Here is a 21339-nt window from a genome sequence, read left to right as displayed (position 1 = left end):
TTTGAGGGACATCAAGTGTTTTTAGACCATAAAACGTACACTTGAAAATGGACAAATGGCCTGTGGATAAAACTCTGCTCTCTGAGATCTGTCTCTGTTGTGTTTTTCTTCTGTCTATGTGACACTTAGCTTCCTGGGGACCGGCTTGTCCAGCTTTAGGATTCCAATGACAGGTCCAAGGATTGCGTTGGCAAATCAAACACACTTGTGGAACAGAGGAAATCTTCTTTTCGGAGGAGCATGTATTATGGATGGACTTAAGAGATTAGACGGGGAGCTGCTTTACCTGCAGTGGACGCTGCTTGTCCTGGCTCTTTGGAGATTTCAGGCCACTGCCTGGCTGCTGCAAGAGTAATTGCCTCGCTGCTTGTAGGGCCTGGGAAGAAAAGAACACAAGACAAAAGACAGTGTGAGAAAAGAGAGAAAGAAAGATGGGGAAGAGGGAAGGAGGGAAAAGAAACACTGGAACTGACAGAAGAGATAATTCAAATTTTCAGGGACAAAACAGTCATCTCTGACTGAGAACCCTGTCAAATATCACCTGGTATTTTCCGCAACACATCCTGATGCGGTTAACACTACGCTGGAGATACGTTTTAGTAACAATTCACAGAGCTGTGATCAAGGATAAATACAGTTTGTCTAAAGTACCCCTGAAGAAGAGGGTGGAGGGGGTGGTGGGCTGAAAAAAAAAGGCAGAGCGTCAGTAGAATTGACCTGTCTAGTGTGTGCTCAACTGAAATACCCACTTCTCTCTGCAAATTACTGCCACATTTGCATATTCATAATATCAATTTGAAGTAGAGGCAGCACCATGTGAAGTGTCTCTGGGAGCTGCAATTAAAGTTGACAAAATCAACATCAGATTACATTTAGAGTGAATTAACTAGCAGCCCAGGTTTTACACTATGCATTAAGTGTGCTTATGAGCAGTGGATGGGTGATAGATGGATAGAAAGATGGGTAGGTAGATAGATAGAGAAGGAGAGACCTTTCCCTGCCTGATGAAATTAGTTCACAGCCGTTTACACATGGCATAAAGAATTAGAAAAATCATATTTGTAAATTGTAAAATTTGTCATCAACACCCTTTGATGTGTTTGCCAGACATGGAGATGATAAGAATCAGAGAGGCTGGAGATGTGGCGTAATTTATTTCTCTAGGGTTTGATGGGATTACAGATCTCCTCCCGCCTGGCTGTGTGCGCTGAATGTGTGTGACGAGCGAGCTCCAGCTTCACAGGTACCGTGGCAGCTGGGCTAGCAGCTTCACTTCAATTCTTCAAGAGCAGACGGATGAAAGAGTCTGGCAGAAAAGAACATTGTGCACTACTGCTGCTGCTCCACACAGCCGTATACCTTGTATTCTTCAGGCCCACGAGCATCAAGTGGGACACACACACACACACACTAGCACACACAACACAACACAACACAACACAACACAACAACTTCACAGGTGTTTCTTTTTTGATGAAAAAAGAAGAGGACGAGTAGGAGGAGAAGCAAGAAATAAGAAAAAAAAAAAAAAAACTAGATGGAGAGTGACACTTCCTCAGGAATCAGGGGTGCTCATTTTATTTTCTGGTGCTTGCCAGTATCCATGACAACAGCTGCCTTGACAGGGCGTGCATATGGCGCAGCTCTGCCAGCTGGTGGGAACAATGTTTGAACTAGTACATTGAGATCCTGAGCAAACAGGAGGAGAAGACAGGAGAGAGAGAGAGAGAGCGAGAGGGAGGGAGGCAGTAAAAAAATGAGAGAGAGAGAAAGAGAGAGAGAGAGAGAGGAGGAAAAAAAAGTTGCCACGTCTTAACCCCTCAGGGAACGTAGCCACCCCCCTGATCAATTATGAAAAGACAGAGCTTGGGGGGGTGCTTGGAGAGGTGGTGGTGATGCTGGGAGGAATGATGGATGGAGGATGGGGGTTGGATCTGTCTGTCTGGCTGCTCAGGAGGAGCCAGGCTTTCTGAACTAAAGTAAACAAACATTACACTGGCACTGGGTCCTAACTGCATTGATCTGTCTCCTTGGTAAGAGGAGCCTAGTCGCCACCAGTTTATATGTGTGCGTGCATGCCTGTGTGCGTGTGCGTACTGTGACATCTGTAAGCTGAGCCATGGCCTTTCTTCAAAAAACACACACAAGCACATACAAAAAGTTGCTTGTAGCACACACTAAAGTACACATCAGCACCTGCAGCCGGCAGACACACACACACACACACACACACACGCACACGTACACACACACACACACACACACACACACACACACACAACACACACACACACACACACACACACACAGATACGTGAAGCTTTGCCATTCGTGGTCTTTTTCTTAAATGGATGGGAAATCAAACATTGCTTGACTTTCGCTTCCTTTAACTCAACACAAAAGACAAAACAAATTCCTTGAATGCAGCCAATCACTTTGCTAATTAAAACACAGGGCCTAATTAATCTCGCCATGATTGGTGAATCAAAGTAATTATAAGGCTTATTGAGTCCTGCACACTGTAGTTAGAGGGAAGGCTGCTTGATGAGAGCAGCCCAAGGTAGCTGCCTGGAGGAAATGTTTATCCATGTGTGAATCAATAATGACTCGCTGTGTTATACCCAAAGTCAAAAGACCCACTCAATATCTTACACACGGTCAAGAGTACAAAGGAAGAGATGATTTTAACTGCACTTCCAATATCCATGCCAGGTAAATATAGAGGGAGGTGCAGGTATGAGAGGCGACACACAGGGGTGAAGCTGAGAGATCAACTACACCAGGCTTATTAGAAAAGAAGTCTGCCCAGACTGCATAAAGAGTACTTCTCCAACAACAACACAGACCTTATCAACACCGGCCAAACTTTTCTAGAGTGGTTTGTCATGCCTGAAACTGTCTGTCACCTCTTCTGTGGATGTGGGGTTAGCCATTTTTCTGAGAGTCTGTGACAGTGTGAAAGGTAAGGGAGAAAAAAAAAAAGAAAAAGTCCTGTCCCCTCACTTTCACTGGCTCTGAGTATTCAGCCATTACAGTAAAAAGCACCAATTTGTGCCACCCACTTCCCACTCCACATAGGCACATGGCAAGCTGAAGCCCATCTCAAAGCACAAAAAGCACCAAATGCCAAGGAAAGTCATCAAAAGTTTGCTGAAGAGCTGCTGGAGCGGACAAAAACACAGACGAGTGCAGAAGCACCGTCTATTTAACCTGGGTTGCTATGCACGAAAAAATGACATCCCCAGTCTATTAATGCACACATTGTATAAACAGCACAATGTGACACATTCTTCAGAATGAGAGAGCAAGCCAGACAGAAAGAGAGAGAGAGAAAGAGAAAAAGAGCCAGGCCCTGCTATATAAATAACAAGGCACTCAGAGGCATATTTGATGTTGATATCCATCACTGAGGTTGGAAAAGAGGAAAAAAAATAAGACGAGGGAAAATAACACACAGAGCGACCGAGACCACGACACGGGGATCCTTATGAAAATAAGATTCAGCCCAAATGGATCTGGTGTAATTGGTTTCAGATAGTGAGGTCAGGAGAAAGGCGATACAGGCAACTATTATGCGAAACGGACTGAGAAACAAGAATGTTTACACAGGCATTCCTCTGCTACATTAATAGGCATGCAGAGATCACTGGAGAGGGAGAAAAGGAGAGAGTGAGAAGAGACTGACAGAGAGGGGACGAGAGAGAAAACTGAAAAAAAAAAAAAAAAAAAAAAAAACAGCCATCCATTCACCCCCCCCCCCCCCCCCCTCCGACTATCCTCCACTCTCCCATGTCCCAGTGTTAAGAGTCTATACAGAACAGGGTAATAAGGAACACATATCACAATGCACCTTTGTAAGGAGCATGCAAAGATCTTAAACAAGCATGAAATACATTAGCAGGCCCTGCAACACTGGGCCGGACCATTACAAATCTCCAGATTGCTTATTGTGTGTGGTGGAGGTGGGGTGCAAGAGCGAGAAATAAGCCATCCACTAAGAACATCACTCTTTTCAAATCCACCTGGAGACTGCACGATATGCAGCCATGACATTGGAATTGGATATATCTGAGGTGCTGTGACATTGTGTTTGGACAGTGCAGATCACTTCCTGGCTCAGGTCACGTTGGGAGTTGTTGTTATTAGAGGATATAGCAGATATTGGAATGATGACACAGGTATGAAATACGCTGCCCTCAACAGGTACGTCTTGACTGCACTGTGGCCTCTACAGGATGATCCTATGCTCCAGAAAGTAGCTGTGAACATGGCATATCAGTTGTTGATCAATAAGAAATGGGTTGCGTCATGATGACACAGTCTTTCCGTGGTGTGCAGAGCAGATGTTTTGTGTGTATGCATGTGAGTGTTTGTTACAGGGAGTAAAGGGCTGCTGTTCAACACTAGGCTGCCGGCCAGAACAACTCCAGTCATGCTGACAGCTTTGACAACTCCTACACGTTCACACACACACACACACACACACACACTCTGGTGTGCACATAAGCACATGCACACACATACACAGCACAGCACAGCCAGGCTTATCTATCGTCGCTTCCAGGAAACACAGACAAAGAAGGAGGGGGGAAGGAAAAAAAAAGAGGCAAAAAAGAAAAAGTGTGACACTTTATCAAGCTGAGAGGGAGTCGCATGCCACGAAAAACAAGGCACAAACAGTTTAAGCTGAACAAACAAACATGGCTGATTGGACTGAGGCTGCTGGCCCGCTGGCGAAGGAGATATGCGCTGACACTCCACACCAAAATATTTACACCCTATCTTCTTATATAAGTGGATTCAGGGCAGATGGATGGATGGATACGGATTTGGAGGGGCTGGCTGGAGAGGATAGACAAATGAGAAGAGAAGGGGAGAAGGATAAGATGTCCCATACAATGTCTGAATACGAAAGTGGGGCCTGAATTTGTGAAAACAAGCAAAGTGCGACCAGGGAACGTGGTCGGAACAGCAGAGGCCCTAAACAGCCTTCATGCATGAATAGAAGGGCTGCAGCTGGGAGGTGCTGAGATCACAGAAACTGCCCTGAAACAGAAGTTTAATCACACAACTGATAATAGAGCATGTGTCTATAAAAGCGCTCCACATCTGCTTGCTTTATAAACACTGTGTCTGAGATGGTGGTGGAGCAGTCAACAGTGATTCCTCCAGTGTAGGTCAGAACAACAAACAACAAAGAAATGGTGCATGGAAAAGAAAATGCATGTGATGATTTCCTGATCTCCTTTGGATACTCACTGGTAAATTAATGCAGGTACTACAACTGTTTAGTGATCAGGCCAATGCTTGATGTGTGTTGGCTTCTTTTGTTCCTATTGATTCCATTCAATGAAACAGGAGTAGAAAGACTCCTATCCTTTCATAAAGGTCAGCACTGGTGATGATGTGCTGGTGCCTCAACAATGGCTGCAGATTCCCTTCCCTTATTGCCTCCACAAAGGCAGCATAGAGCATGATACATATGTGGATTCAGTCACCTTCACTTGACTGCAGTTGCAGACACAGAGCTAAAGCAGGAATGCAAACAAACACTGCAAAAGTTGTCGAAAAAGGCTGTTAGAACGTGACAAGATCGGATTTATTTTTGTATGTCAAACTCAAGTGGTACTTCTGAATGTTGAAGCTAACGTGAAAGTGCCTTGTGGTGCACTACCAAAAAAAAAAAAAGTATATTTGCTCGACTGACAAGTGTAAAAGAAAATCAAACATCATCCATGGAGGTTGCCTCAGCTCTACCCAGGCTCCCTCCCTATTTCACCAAAGTTGGATCACCTGGCTCCAATAACTTATAGGATGGTGGCAAAAAAAAAAAAAGGGGGGGGGGCGCAAAACCAGTTAGAAACCTATGGGTGACTTCTCAGATGCTGCTTTCATGAGAAACCAGAAAAAAAAGAGAAACTAAAGAGAAAGAAAGAAGAGAGAATTTGGAAAGTATGTAGGAGTAATGAGCATTTGAATGTATGACTCAATAAATCAACAGTCTGCAGCGAACAAGCGAGGGAGAGAGAGGGAGGGGGAGGTCCATGGAGAATCTGCTTGGACCTCAGGACGGAGGTAAAACTATCCAGCAGAACAATGGGCTTCTGTGTCCCACTCTGCTATCTCTATCTCAATATTTTCAGCTACTTCAGCTTCCCCTGGCTCTACATATAAAGGTGCTTCATCCAAAAATGAGAAAACACTCTGTCTTGTGCTCAATTGTTGCGTTGGTCTCCTGCATTGTGATCTCTTCTTGCTCTCTTCAACTCCTTACTACCTTTTTGCTGCACTTTGAATTCAACTCAACTTCTTTTCTCTCCCCTCCCTCTCTCCCATTCTCCACATGCTCATATCACATTATTCATTTCTTTCCGAACCCCCCCCTTTCGCACGTCTCTCACCCCTTGTTTATTGATTCTCTAGATTAAAAATTCCTAGGGTGGAGGATTGTAACACACAAGCATCAAATTATTTTGGGGTGTGCTTATTTGCCTTTCCCTTGCATCTATTTGGCCTGTGTCTGTAGACAATTATGCCTACCCAGCCCCAGACTCAGGTGCTAATAATGAAGGACAAATAGAATCATATGTGTAAACTTCCCCCACTGATGAAAATTTATATTAACTTTCTGCCACAGTAAACAGAGCTGCATAGCTACACCCTCCCGGGAGGATTGACAAGATGAATTTGCTCGCTCCTTCCCCAGGAAGAAAGCTTGTATAAGGAGAGAAGAGTGGTGGTAGTGGGAGGGGCTTGCGGATGTCTAGCTGTATTGTGTAACCTCACACTTATTTTTCCACTAACGAAGACAAAACATGGGTCTGTTTTGCCCATCACAAACAAAGTGTGTGTGTTTGTTTCTGCGAGAGGGAGTTGAAGAGTGCATATGCACCGTGTCTGCCGAGGCGCTGGGAGGCCGTGCCAGCAATAACAGAGAGCGTGGCCTGCTGTCGTTCACTGCAACTGCTGACACTCGCTAACATCCAACCTCCTGCTGTCATCACCATGAATATTCTGCACAAATACAATGATATATCTGTTCTAGCAACAGAAGCTAATCATTTTTAGCTACCTTCATGTATTTTGACCATGTTTTATCAAGTGTGAAAGTCCATAAAAGTGAAAACCAAGTCTTAGTCTCACAAATGTCATAACTGGTTGTGTTCTTCAGACATTCCTCTGTCCGTTGTCTCAGTGCATCTCTTCCATGCTTCATTACTCATGAAATTCAATTTACCCCAACAATGCACCTGCCTCCCTCGCTCTCTGTCTCTGCTGGTGGCTTCAGCAAGTCTTTACTTTGACCTGTGCTGTACTGCTACATTTAGATAAGGTGACAGCAGGCCCATTCAGCAATGCTCTTTATCTACTGCTGCTCTTAGGGAAGTCCTTTAGTGCCCGATAGCTGAGAACCTCCACAATATACTATCACAAAGAGACAGAGAGGAAGAAAAATAGAGACAGAGAAACAGAGAGAGAAGAAAAGGGTATTTGTGTGGGTGGGAGAAGAGAGAGGTGTGTGTCTGTGCGTTTGTGTGTGTGTGTGTGTGTGTGTGTGTGTGTGTGTGTGTGTGTGTGTGTGTGTATACGCACGTGTGTGTTTTTGAGGCAGACAGTGTGTGTGTGTGTGTGTGTGTGTTTGAGGTCAAGTGTTCTCTTTGCAAAAGCAAAGCTGGCATGAGGTATGAGTGCTCAACTGTGCAGCCCCCCAACCCTGCGGTCACACAACAAAACTCAAACGCACACATCCTGTCTGTATTACACACACACTCTCTCTCTACTGAAGCGCCTGATTTCCTCTTCAAGTGATTATGATCCCGCTCCTTTTCACAGTTCCAGGCGAGCGGAGGTCACACAGCTGGATGAATACCTGATATGAAATGTTGCATTCAAGCCAGCCATAGTTCATTTGGAAAAGAGGCCAGTGGAAAAACTGGAATTGTGGGATTGCAAGAGGGCCTGTATTGCTTAAACCCAATTGCTTATAAGTAGTAAGCTAATTATCTGAAATCTTGCAAATTGAATAAGTTTGAAATGCCAAAGAAACATACCAAAATATGCTGTCAATATGACAGTATAAGTATAAAAAATAACTATATGCCTGCTGTAGCTATTCAGTGAACTTGAACACAGCTGTATGTCTATGCAAACTAAGGATTTTCTCATCTTTCTTGTCTGAGTATCAGACACAGAATGAAGCTGTTTTTAAAGGCGCTTGTGTCTGTCTTTGTTGACAAGGCCTTATTAAGAGGTTCCCTCTCCAAAAACATGGCCAGAGGTAGTTAGTAATATGACTGTGGCACCAGAGAGCAAGCAGCTGCCGCCAGTTTTGTGCAGAAAGCCAATACCAATAGATGCTGCTGAGAAGATGAATGCGCTGACACAAACGTGTGCATATGTGCACTGTACATAAGACACATGCACAAACAAAGACTGGCAAATAAAAGGGTGGGTAAACCCTAGCTCATCTCAGCTGCTGCATCCTGGGTAGGTAAACTGCACTTAAGTGCATTTACCCTCCATTAAACGACTGATAAAAACACACAGAGCAGGTACACAGCACGCAAACACTCAACACCTACACAGGAACACAAAACAATGATCAAGAAAAACAGGAAAGCTAGTGGGAGGGACTGTCATCCATCTTTATGCCAGCCACAATTGGCTTAAAAGGAGCTGTTGTTATTTTAAAGCCATGGTGTTTGGGTCTGCCTGTGCATTGACACAAGCAACCCAAACCTGCATGCCTGCTCGGTGCGTGTGGATAAGACCCCGTCTTGGGAGCTCTGCAGTTGCAAGTCAATAGTATGAGTGTCTGTCTGTCTCATCCTGCAGAGCTGTGGTTAAGTGCTGAGTCTAAGTGTTACCCTGTTCTGGGGTCGATGAGGGAGCACCCTAAAGACCTCTCCTCACCCTTTGCATGTCTCAGCCTGGATTTGGCCTGAAGCTTTAGCAACATACATGTATTTATGCATATTCATTTTTCAGACAATTTTTATCACGATGTTTGTTTGTTTTTTCAATCTTTCTTATATCAGACGAGAGGAGAAAACTTGATCAATCATTGTTTTCTGCCACTGAAGAAAGTAAGGACAGACATTTAGTGGTCAGTTATATGAGTTTATGTGACTACTCTATCTTGCCATTAGCCCCCAGTCTCCTCAGTGAGATTGTGCCCCATTTAGGGTGATGTATCTTTCAATGAATACCACACTTCCCCCAAAGATCAACTCAATAAATAGCCACTACATCTGCCTGTGGAAGGATCATGGATCACATTCACTCCCCCTCTCGTCTGTCATTCTCATTGCTTATGTAACACCTATCTATTCCTCTGCTCCTCCTCCTTTCTTCCTCCCTGCATTGTACCTCGGTGGTTGTCCTGTGAATATTCCAATTACAGCGATGTGTGTTTGACCTTTAAGTGAGCTGTAGAAGATATAGTTATCTGCCTTCCACTCTGACACCCAGCGTCTATCAGTCAGTGTTCCACCCCACCACCACCCCTACCCTCACCAGAACAGTATGCTAGACTGAGCTGGGTCTGGTGAGAGAGAGGGAGCTATCATAGGCACAGACTGTGACTGGGGTGAGGTAGGCAAAGAAGCTCGGAGGGTCCCTGTGATAAGAATGTAAAAATGCATAAGGTTTGTGTGGGAATACATAAACGTATACACACAAACTTGCACTCAGAGAGGGAGAGAGATGTTAAACATTTTTTTTTCTTCTTTCATCTGCAACCAGCCTGACTGAGCCTTACTTCCATAAACAAAAGCTTTTCCAACAGCATCCTATATCACGCTTCTAAGAACAAGCAAGCGTGAGCAGAGTCATACTTCTTTAGTTTCATTCTTATTCACTGCCTTTTCCAAAGGGCTAATCTACATCTTTCATTGAATCAAGAATGGAAATTCACAAGAAATGCTTCTTTTTCAATTTCATGCTGAAGTAGCTCAAGTTAGTGGATGTAATTTCTCCTAACAAGAAAATTTATCACTCTGTTGCACACTTAGTCCAGCTATGTGAGAAAAGGGCCTCCTTTTCCGCATTTCTTTTTTTCCTTGGGCTTTGATAAATGTGCCAAAAGCATGATCACTCCCTTCATAGCACTCCATACAAGGACAGAACAATTACAGTGGTTATTAAAAAAAAAACCTCTAGTTGAAATTTGTATGAAAGATAAATGACATATCATTTAAGACTGCGGTGAAGGCATTACAAAATTAAGCAAGGACTAAGCCAAGAGGGGGATGGGGTTGTTTTACACATATTGTAGAGACCTCAACTTCTGAGTCTGAGAATTATGTCACTGTACAGAGACAAGCGGGTAGACACACTGATAGCTGACACAAGGAGTATGGAAAGAGAAAAAAAGAAAAGAGAAAAAAACAGCAGTTTCCAGTGATTTGGAGAGGGATTCTCTCCTCACACATTTAAAACTTCTGCCAACAAAGAAGTATTTCCTCACGGTGACAGAATTTCTGGGAAAGACTAACGATGCAAAAAAACTCCAAATCCATTTGAAGTTTTGAGCAAAGTGTGATTATCGGGTTCACGCTGAATTGGATGATGAAGTCCAAACAGGTGAAAAGGAATCCATGAAGAATAGCATCGCTGAAATAATACCACGCATGGTCAAGCCACCTGGCTAATGTATATTTATCTTGTAAACGTCTGATAAATGCATATGCAGAAACAATCAAATCTCTGGGTTCCCATTGGAAGATTCTGCACCACGGATTCAAGCGTGAAACCAGTATCAGCTTAGTGTCTAGTCAAGCTTGAAGCGCTGCGCCTGTTCCACAAAGCATGTTCTGCATATGCTCATGGGCGTCACTTTTATCAGGGTGGAACAAGCAGCTTTCCAGTGCTATCACTGATCAGTTCGAGCGAGTTAAGTCCCCGAGTGTGGGTAAATAAGCAGTGGTTAGGTCCTGATGAGGAATGGCAGGCTGTTTGAGCGGGAACATAGGCTGGAGAGAGGCGGCCCTGTCTATCTCTGCTGCAATGCATTCCTAGTGTGACTTCCATCATTAACCTCAGACTGGAGTACATCTTATTCTCTGTACCTGCCCAAAACAAATATTCAACTTACTCTCCCAAACCACTTGACTGTGAGTGTTTGTTTTTTTTTGTCCTAAATCACCTCCTCAGACTTAATATATGCCATACTGTTTGTTCTACTTGCAGACATATAGCAAATTATATGTCTGACATTATTATCAACTTGTAAACGATACAGATGTCAGTCCACCTTGACAGCAAATACAGGACCTGACCTTGACTGATAAAATCCAGCAGCTTCAGCTCTAAAGCCTGCAGTGAAGAGAGCCAAAGCCAGCGTTAAGTGACATGTCAGTCAGTTCGTCTGTTTGGAGCCTTCAATTCCCCACAGCCTGAGCTTATTTACTGCATTTGTATGAAAAGCTGTGAAGAGGAGAGGGCTGAGAGCCCGGCTGGCTCTCTTACATATGTATACAGTGTTTGGAGGCAATGCGTAAAGAGCATCTCCCCTTGCAGCCTGGTAGCGTTACAACTACAAACAACATGGGAGAAGGATAGAGCCATTTATATATTCAAAAATGGGTCAGGGATGAAGGTAATCGGAGCAGCAGAGAGTGTTAACAAGTGCAACATAAAAAGATGATACCTGGAATCTGTTAGCAGAGATTCTGGGAGCGCATTAGGGAAAGAGAGCACCAGTGACATTAAGGATGCTACTACGTCTTGCTAGTCATCTTCTTAACCAGATTTGAAGTCATTTTAATATTAGTTAGAGAAGAGGAGGGGGGTATACACAACAAACCATCGGGCATGCGTTTCAGAGTCTGATTTGTTACTATTCATGGCTAAAGCGGAGAGGAACTGTAATACTAGACATGCTTGTTAAATTCACAACACTCCAAAGCTGCCTTCTAGCAAATCCTGTCTTTTGGTTGTCAGCTTAAGACACCCCGGCATATGCATATGTACGATTTTTAAGCTCTGTTAAATGGATAGCGGTGTCGTGGCCTATCAAATGACTATAAGCTACTTGCCTTTTTGGGGGGGGAAGGGACGCATTTACAGAAAAAGCAGGCAGCAATGCGTTACCTTGTATGCATCGGAAAGCACCCCACCACACATGTTTTCTCCATCCTCCTGTTAACTCCACATTAGAGCAAAACAGAGCCATTTACATGTATGTATTCAGGCTGTGTGTGACAGTAACACTCCACCCAGCCATATTAATGACTGGTACTCTGTTTAAGCCAATGACAGGGGAGTGGCAACAAACAATGACAGAATGCCTGTTTTCGCTTGTGAGGCCAAGAAAGATGATACGCCATTCACCACCGAGGCAGTTTGCAAATAAATTATTGTGGAGGGTATTGAGCTGAAGCAATTGCTCAGTTCCTTCGGAGTATGTGTTGAGTGTGTGTTTGTATGAGTGTGCATGCACGCCTGTATATGTGTTTGTGCTTGTGTGAGTGGACTTATAGATCCAGTGCCATTTATTTCCCAGAGCTGGAGCGGGGCAGTTAGGGAGGCGTAAAAGGAAATGAGTTGTGAAGTGGCCATTGATCCTGGCCTGCACTAGGTTGGCTGGAGACTGCAGGACTATTGGCCACAGTATGTGCTACTGAATGACTGCCTCTTATTTACACTGAGGTGGTTAACCCTGGCCCAGTTCCTTTATCACTGGGCTAATGTGCTACACAGGAAAAAAGGAAAAGAAAAGAAAAATGTTTCAAGTCAAACAAAAGGCCTAATCTAGGTCAAATGCCAAGTGGCTTCCATTTAATGCATGTAGCACCGCCATTAAAATGTATGAAAATGTTAATGTACATATGGTTTCTTTTTTACTTTATATTTGATTTCTTCAGAGCAAAAAAGCTTGTCACAGCAAGTGGCCTCTGTAGATGATATCCTGTATACACACACACACACACACACACACACACACACACCAGTATCTGTTTCTCTACCTGTGTCACCCTCGACCCGCTCTGTCTTCACCACAGCTCCCAACTGATTGAGCATAAAAATACCCATAAGCATTTATTTCCAGCAGATTTCACTGCGTCTATCCCTCTCATCCTCTCTTCTCTCTTCCTCCATCGCTCGCTCTGCCCCTCTCTTACTGTCCCTTTCTCCTCGTCTCTCTTTCAAGCCTTGCAGCTTGACATTTCGCCATGCTCTCGGGGGACTCCTGCACGAAATGGAGTTACTGGGAGAGCGCCACTGTAAATTCCAGGAGGCCACATGTAATGTGTCTTAAACATAGATGGACAGCCCAGGATTCAAGGAGCTGAAGAATGAGACAGAGGAAAAAAGAGGGGGGAGAAGGGGCGACAGAGGGAGAGGAGGAGGAAGAGGTGGCGTCTAGATAGATAATAGAATAATACTGTGTTTTGTCTGGGGAAGGGTGAGCAAACAGTAGCTATGCTGTCATTCACACCCTATATCTTTAGTGTCATCGCAAAGGGGGAAATACAGGCCTATATGTCACAGGCCTGTATGTACTATTCTGTAGGGACTGTCTGCCGATAGCCGGGCTTGAAATAAAAAGAAAGGATGGCTTTCATTGTAAATAAGTCAGGCACAAGGTTTGCCAGGGAAGAGCTCTTTTCACTGAAAGGGGAAATAATTTCACAAAGACATACAGTACATGCTGCTTCCCTAATGTTTCTCCAGCCTTTGCAGAAAAACCTTATCTTCACACAGATGATGGTTAACAAAAGGCCCCTTTATGAAATTGTTCATATTTCAACGGAGGTCTTTCTCCTGTCCTGAGAGGTGATTGATGCATCAGGCCAGGGCCAGTGTCTTATTTACACAGTTGAGTGGGGCAATCTCAGGCCTGAAAGATAAACCTAATGAGCTTCTTTGTGTAAGGGTGCAAATGAGAGACACCATCCTCCCTCCCTCCTTCCCTTTTCCATCCAAAGGGACAGTCTGGGTGATTAGGCCTTTAAATTATGCTCAAGGGCAAAGCCCAGATTTGCATCTTAGGTGTGTGTGTGTGTGTGTGTGTGTGTTCTCCAATGCAGAGAGACAGACAGAGAGGCAGGTGAAGGGCAGAAAGAGAGAGAGATGCTTGAGGCTTGTTTGTGGGAGGTGATGGGAGGTGAACACTGTGTGTGTCAGTATTTTACAGTGTGTGTATTCACCTAAACTAAACAACAAACTTGAGTTGTTATAAGAGGGAGGTGAGCTCACATGTCTTTCAAATGAGTGCACACACACACATTCACACACACACACACACACACACACACACACACCACACACACACACACACACACACACTGTCATTTTGTCCTTTGTCTGTGGGGTAACTTTCTCCCTAATGACTTTCATTTTGGGGAAAACTTCATTTGCCCCTAAACCCTAAATATTACCCATCACTTGCTGTCAGATTTCTCATCCTTTATATTTCCTCCAGCTAAACAGCTAGGAAGGCAGGTTAATTGCTGTCACTCTAAAGTTGGACCACTGCCTGGCTCCCGTGTAGCGACAGGGGTAGCCTAGAAGAAAGATGGCACCTTGGCGCAAACTGTAATTCCTGTCAAAATGCTGCAGTCATTTAAATGGGGTTGGATAGTTTGCATTTTGCTGCATCATGTGCATCTGGAAAACACTAAAATGCACACATAACCAGTTTACCGACATGTAGATCTCTGCTACAGTCTCTTATACACTGCATTTCTGTCCAAAAGTAAACAAATATTTGTGCTCACAAACAAGGAAAGAATGAATTTCAAATAAAAAAATAAAAAATAAAAAGCAACCACAAGGCTTTTTTTTGTTGTTGTTTGTTAATAACAGGAAGCCAATATTTTAAAAATAAAAATATGTCTGGATTTAATGAGTTAGTCGTTTGGATGAGTAGTAGGCTGCAGTAACAGAAGGTTGTCCCCACAGCTATCCAAAGGTCTTTGGTTAAAACAACTGCCCTGACCACAATACATAAGCCAAGGTCTCCATCTTGCTCTGAATATCAATACACTTCCTACAGCAGTGAGCCCATTTAGAGGGGCAGTAGTCCCAAGTATTGGCTCATCAATCCCACTGATAACCCTGGCAGGATTAAGTCTACAGACCACTGTAATCAACTAACAGGCTCATTATGGACATTATGGTATAGATCCAAAGATCAATGCATGACTCCCATGTACATACATAGCAGCATATAGTATTAAAACACAGAACTGACTGGGGCCAATGATAAATTGATTGGTAATATAAGCTCAGCACATTTTTTTGCTCTTTTTTTTTTATTTAACAAGGGAGCTTTTATAGTGATCATCTTAGCATAGTAATTAGGGTTGTGCAACATTCATCATTTGCTCTGATACATATCTGCAGCTGGCAAATTGCAATCAGATACAGTGGGTATCTAATCTGTGATCTCAAATCAAATTAGGTCTATTTAGACAACCTTGGGAATGGGGTGATGAAACCCTGACAGAAATTAGGGGCTGGAAATTCAATTGTGACACAAGGGTTATTATTCAGATACATGGATAGCGGAGTGTGTGACTTTAACATTGGAATTGATACAAATTATAACCAGTATATTGCGATCAAATAAAAACAAGTGCATTATTTGTTTAGTTTAACTATCAATATTTGAATATGGAAAAAATTGCTCCTGTGTAACTTAGTCTTGATCTGTGTCCTAAAAGCCTCTGGTCAAATCTAAGGCGAAGAGACCTTAAGATGCTGCTTTTCTAATTATAGCTGCAGGTGGTATTTTGGAGCTGCTAGGTAATGGCACAACCCACAGGGACAGTGGAGAATTCATCAGTGCTTATTATTAATCATCCCCCCAGCAGCATGATGAGAGACTGGAGCTTCTATACCCACCGGACCACTCAATGTCATTCCAAGTATGGGTGGAAAATTAAACCCAACAGCCTTCCTTCAGAATGGACTCAGCGCAGACATGGACTGGAAATTTTTACTGCACACAGGTGCAAAAAAAAAGAAGAAAAAGAAAAAAAAATTGTACAGGCATGGATGAATGCATGCCTATATGACCAAACCATATATATGCTTCATACACACACATGACAGCTGTGATTCACTTACACACACCTGCAAACATCGCTGTCACCCTCTACAGATGAACACGCAAGCAGCTGCAAAACAGCACAGCTCTGTGCTGACAAATGTATTTAAAAAAAAAAAAAAAAAAAAAAAAAAAGTAATCTTTCGTCTTCTTCCTCGGACTCTTTCTGCAAAGAGATGCGGCGTGAGTGCACCGCAGGAAGTGTGTGTGAAGTTAACAGCACAGGGCCCCTGTTTTAAAAAGCCTCCAGAGACCTGTTAGCTGGACTGCTCATTTCAATGTGTCTGTCTCTGGGTTGGGAGAAGGCTTGGGCTGGCCTCTTTACAAGGTGCACACTGTCATACACCCCACCCACCCACCCTCCCCACCCACCACTACCACGGGCTCTTAGCCATACGTCCATCTCAGAGACTTAACTAGACACTTTACATGGCTTTTCTCTCTGAGTGCTGTGGCCTTCTTTTTTTTTTTTTTTTTTTTAAACGGCAGTGCTTTCATTGTTTTTCGATCACTTACTGAGTTTACATTTACACAGACAAACACACACACACACACACAGACATACACACACGCTTTTCTCTACATATTTCAATTAGGCTGATCTCAGTAATTTAGTCTCATACTAGATTTTTTAAATCTGTTGCTCAGATGTAGGCAATTGTCAATAAAATAAAGGTAACTAACATTTCTCAGTTGTCTTAAAGCTCTTTCTTGTTTATATATATATATATATATATATATATATATATATATATATTTAACTTTACAATAGATTAAATTAAATTGTGTAGAAAATTACTCAATATCCAAAATAAAAATGCTCAAAAGATTTTTTACCAAATTCCTTGTGCAACCGTTTTGAAGACAACAGTCGTATGAATGTTCTGTTGAGCAACTCACAGTGAGGTTCTGTGCCACAACAGTTTAACAGTGTCTTTGTCCTGCTCTCTATCTCTGTCTGTTTTACCCTCTATCTGCAGAGTATCAGCGTAGATACACCTTCAAATGTAAAAGAGTGATGACTGAGAGAGGGAGAGACTCGACCCCAATCAGGTGGGTGTGTGTGTGTGTGTGTGTGTGTGTGTGTGTGTGTGTCTGTGTGTGTGCGCGCGTGTGTGTGCGCGCGTGTGTGTGTGTGTGGCAGAGTGGTGATAAATGGGGGTTGAGGCCACAGTACTATGATGCCGCTTCAGCCACCAGCAGGACATACTGGTGCTGTGCTGTGGATGGAGGGTGGGTGGGTGTTGGGAGGGGATCAGGGTATGGGGGATGGAAGAAGTGATGGTGGGGGCGCAGGGGGGGGCTGCAGGACATGCTTCATTTTGCTACACTGAATACCCCCACCTCTGCATACACACATACGCACACACACACACACCAGCATCTATTGTATTGCCCTGACAAAAACTGACCACAGGGCTTCAGCTGGTGCCAAAAATACACACAAGCATAAACACACACAACTATACGCTTGCATGAAAATTCCCATCTAGCCGAGAGGACAGCACGCATCATTACAAACCCGCGGAGTTGTCCCCCCTCCACCCCAAAGCGCGGCCCTCCGACCTCATCTCCCACTGCTCTTTTGGCAAACTGTCAAAGCCATCATTCACCGTGAAAAGACACGAGAGACACTTGACTCCTTTACTCTGCTGGCGACTGACTTTCACAACTCCTGCCCCCCAGCAACCCCCGCCCCCACCGTAGTTCATTCACCCTCAACTTGCTCGGACTGAGGAGAATAGAGTCAGTACAACAAAACGTGAATTTGACGAAGGAAACGTTTAAGAGACTGAAAACAGAGCGTCAGATATTTGTGGTTAGTTAGTGGTGCCTCCAAACAGAACAAGTCACTACAATCAATACAAAATTAACCAACAGGGAGGGAACAATATTATCAAGTTGGTCAGAGATGAAAGTGGGGTGAAAAAATCAAAATTATTTTCTAGATGGGCAGAAAGTGAGATGGAGAGACTGTGTGCAAATCAGTCTTTCAAAAGTGACACGGTCAAAGGTTCCTGTCGTTGGTGGGTCTGTGGTTAGAGCATCTGTGTCTGTGTGTGAGCCTCTAACTAGTGCCGAATTAGGAGGCCCTCTGGTGGATACAGCACTGCCATGACAGACAGACACACACACACACACACACACACATTACCCAAACGCGTCCGTACTATGCTCCAACACACACATTCTTTCCCTTTCTCTGTCTCTCTCTCTCTTGTGGACAGTCTCACACACACACACACACACACACACACACACACACACACACACACGTATACACACTTTCTAACTCTCTCACATGGCTGCAGCGAGCTCTCTATAAATATAAACTGAAATGCCAACGCAAAAAACACAACAAAATCCATAACCAAGTAAAACTGTCACTGCAAAACATTTTCATCACTCTGCAGGCAACAGCTTCAGGCAAAACGTGCCGACAGCACAACAAACTAACGAGAAAATTCACCAAAAATATAAACGATTATATAAACAATGTTTTTTTTTCCATCTGCTAAACAACACACACACACAAAAATACAAAACAAAAAAAGAAAATACAACATAATGTTTCATTGTGCCTCCTGCCTATGTAGAAAACCCCAGCGCTGCCTGAGAAGAGAGCAGAGCAGAGTGGGAGAGCGAGGGGAAAACAGAGTGTGTGTGAGAGAGAGAGAGAGAGAGCGAGAGAGAGAGAGAGAGAGAGTGAGAGAGCGGCAGAGAGACGAGACGGGGGAGAAACACAACTTACCTGCTGTTGTTGCAGATGCAGCAGCTCGACTGTGCTTACTTCGCTGCTCGTGTCACCAGCGCTTGATCTCCCATCTCTACTGCCAGCCTCTAATTGGCTGCTGCTTAGGGTGCTCATTCCATTTTGACTCATTGAACTGTTGCTTATTGTCTCTGTGGCCGACTCCTGCATCATCATGATTTAAAACCTAGAAGTGATTAAGAGGCACCGGTTAGGGCTCTTCTTGTTACAATTCCCCCCTTCTTCCCTCCTATTTTTTTTTTTTTTATGCTTCCATTATCAAGCCCTCAGTCCCCCTCTGCAAATTAAAGCATTTAAAGAAGAGGGAGGGGGGAAAGGAGAAGGGGGGGATGCAGGAGGAGCAATTATGCATTCATTGTGTAAATGAAGCAATACAAAGAGATGCACGTCCTGGTGCTATTTGAAATGGGAGGGGTTCCTAAATATGGCAAATGTTTTTATCTACTAAAATTTGGGCATGAATCATCAAAGCATCTGGCTTTACAAATTAAAGTTGTATTTTTATTTTCATTCCTATTTTTTTTAATAAAAATACATTTGTAAGAAATAAAAAAAAAAAAAAAATGCTTGAACAAATATGTGATTCATGAACGAGCATATGCTTTCTTAATATCTCCATTACACTTTCAGACATCCAGGCACCACAGTCAGAGAAACAGAAGCGCGGGCACTCCTAAAATATCTGACGTCTTGAAGCTGTCAGATTTTTAGTGTCGCATCTGTATGAAGTTGCCTAATGACGCAAAGCTAATCATGCAAAATTAAAATTTGGTGATGGGGGGAGGGCGGGTGGGGGAGAGGAGGAGGAGGAGGAGGCACCAAATCACATGGTGCAGGGCTTGTGATGAACACTATAATGGGTTTGTCATCTTTGCTGTGGCTAAATAAAATCTGCCTCGCAGGCTTCCATAGAGGCAGGATGCTCATGTGTCATTTATTGCCTCGATTCCTTTTTTTCCCCCCTTTTCTTCTTTAATCAAACCTCATATATTCTTTTATTTTGTTTTATTTAGGAGAAAAAAAATCAACTGCTGCTCTCAACAGGACACAATTAAACCAGATGTTGAGCTGCCATCAAACTTTGTGCTGGGAGAATTTAGAATCCCAGGCAAAAATTTTTAAACAACAGTAAATAAATATACGATATGGAATTAATTCTGTTGTATTTATTAGATATGGAAAACTGGTGAGAGATAGAGAAAAAAGGAGGGAAGAAAAAGGGGAAAAAAATCTATCACAAATATCACTAATGATTGTGCTAAAAACAGCATAAATTATGCATATTACCTCCTCTCTCTCCAGTAATAAATGTTTTATCATTTTCCCCTGCATTTAATGCTCTGTACCTTCGGTGGGGCAGAGAGGAGCCCCACCAACATCAGTCGACACTCTCACAATAAATAAGACACTCAGACCCAACACACGGCAACTCAAAAAGCACCACAGAAGTATGGGTTTTGTGCTGTCTCTATTAGGAAAATAATTATTTTTATTATTTAAAATAAAAATTTGAGGCCATTCACATTTTAAATGCTAAAAAAATACTGCTACTATCACGACCTTATGGAGGAAGTTTGCTTTCAGAAGCTGTGAGGCACGTCGTTATTTCCATTCCTATTTCAACAGCAGTTTTCACTTTTCATTTTGACGATACAAAATTTATTTTTTTTAAACATATACAAGAGCAACCCTAATGCAAGATAATCCACGCACATGCAACAAAAGAGGGACAGATGATGATCATGACTGTGTGTGTGCGCGTGTGTGTGTGTGTGTGTGTGTGTGTGTGTGTGTGTGTTGTTGTATACATTTGTACCCAGCCCGCATGGGTATCATGTGTATTCTTTGGCCAGTTTTAATAGAAGTGTGTGCATGTCCTTCATTGTGTGTGTGTGTATGTGTGTGTGTGTGTGTGTATGTGTGTGTGTGTGTGTGTGTGTGTGTGTGTGTGTGTGTGTGTGTGTGTGTGTGTGTGTGTTTGTGTGTGTGTGTTTGACGAGGGGCAGATACAGGACAGGCCTTAAAGGATGTCTACAGCCAGGATAAACAGGATCCAGGCAGGGAGAACAAACAGGGCTGAGCAGTTACACAGAGCAGGGCGACAGCTGCCTGGGACACAAGTAAATAGGGAAGAGGCCAGGACAAGGCGTGCTTGTGAACAAACAGGCCCCTGTTTAACACCACACCGCTCACTACTGATGGAGAGAGACACAGAAAAAAGACAGAAAGAAAGAGAGAGAGAGAGAGAAGAGCAGAGAGGGTGGAGGGTAGCGGAGAGAGACAGGAAGAGAATAGGAGTGAAAGAGAGAGAAAGGGAGAGTGAGTGGGAGGGAGGAAGGTGGTGGTTGTGTGTGTGTGTGTGTGTGTGTGTGTGTGTGTGTGTGTGTGTGTGTGTGTGTGTGTATGTGTGTGTGGGGTGGGTGGGGGGGAGACTGGCACAATGTGACATCCAATCCGGTGATGAATCTCAGCATAAGAAACTCAAGGCTGCAGCCGAGATCAGCCGGCT

The 21339-nt window shown here is 43.5% G+C and overlaps 1 protein-coding gene across 8 annotated transcripts in view; it reads right to left on the bottom strand.

The window, feature by feature from the left end:
* foxp2 (forkhead box P2) overlaps positions 1-21339 on the bottom strand; it is a 103934-nt gene that overhangs the window by 41911 nt on the left and 40684 nt on the right. For 6 of the 8 annotated variants that reach the window (XM_056367731.1, XM_056367728.1, XM_056367735.1 and 3 more), the window contains 2 exons: positions 18810-18996; positions 287-376 (listed from right to left, as the gene is read on the bottom strand). In XM_056367731.1, coding sequence (XP_056223706.1) covers positions 287-376; positions 18810-18986 — 267 coding nt within the window. In that variant the 5' untranslated portion in view covers positions 18987-18996. The remainder of the gene's footprint in view (positions 1-286; positions 377-18809; positions 18997-21339) is intronic. The other 2 variants (XM_056367733.1, XM_056367734.1) reach the window with 1 other exon arrangement.

This window comes from Seriola aureovittata, chromosome 22 (assembly GCF_021018895.1).
Source record: "Seriola aureovittata isolate HTS-2021-v1 ecotype China chromosome 22, ASM2101889v1, whole genome shotgun sequence".
In the NCBI taxonomy this organism is placed as follows: domain Eukaryota; kingdom Metazoa; phylum Chordata; class Actinopteri; order Carangiformes; family Carangidae; genus Seriola; species Seriola aureovittata.
Note: the sequence above shows the minus strand (reverse complement) of the source record. Positions and strands in the feature narration are given on the sequence as shown.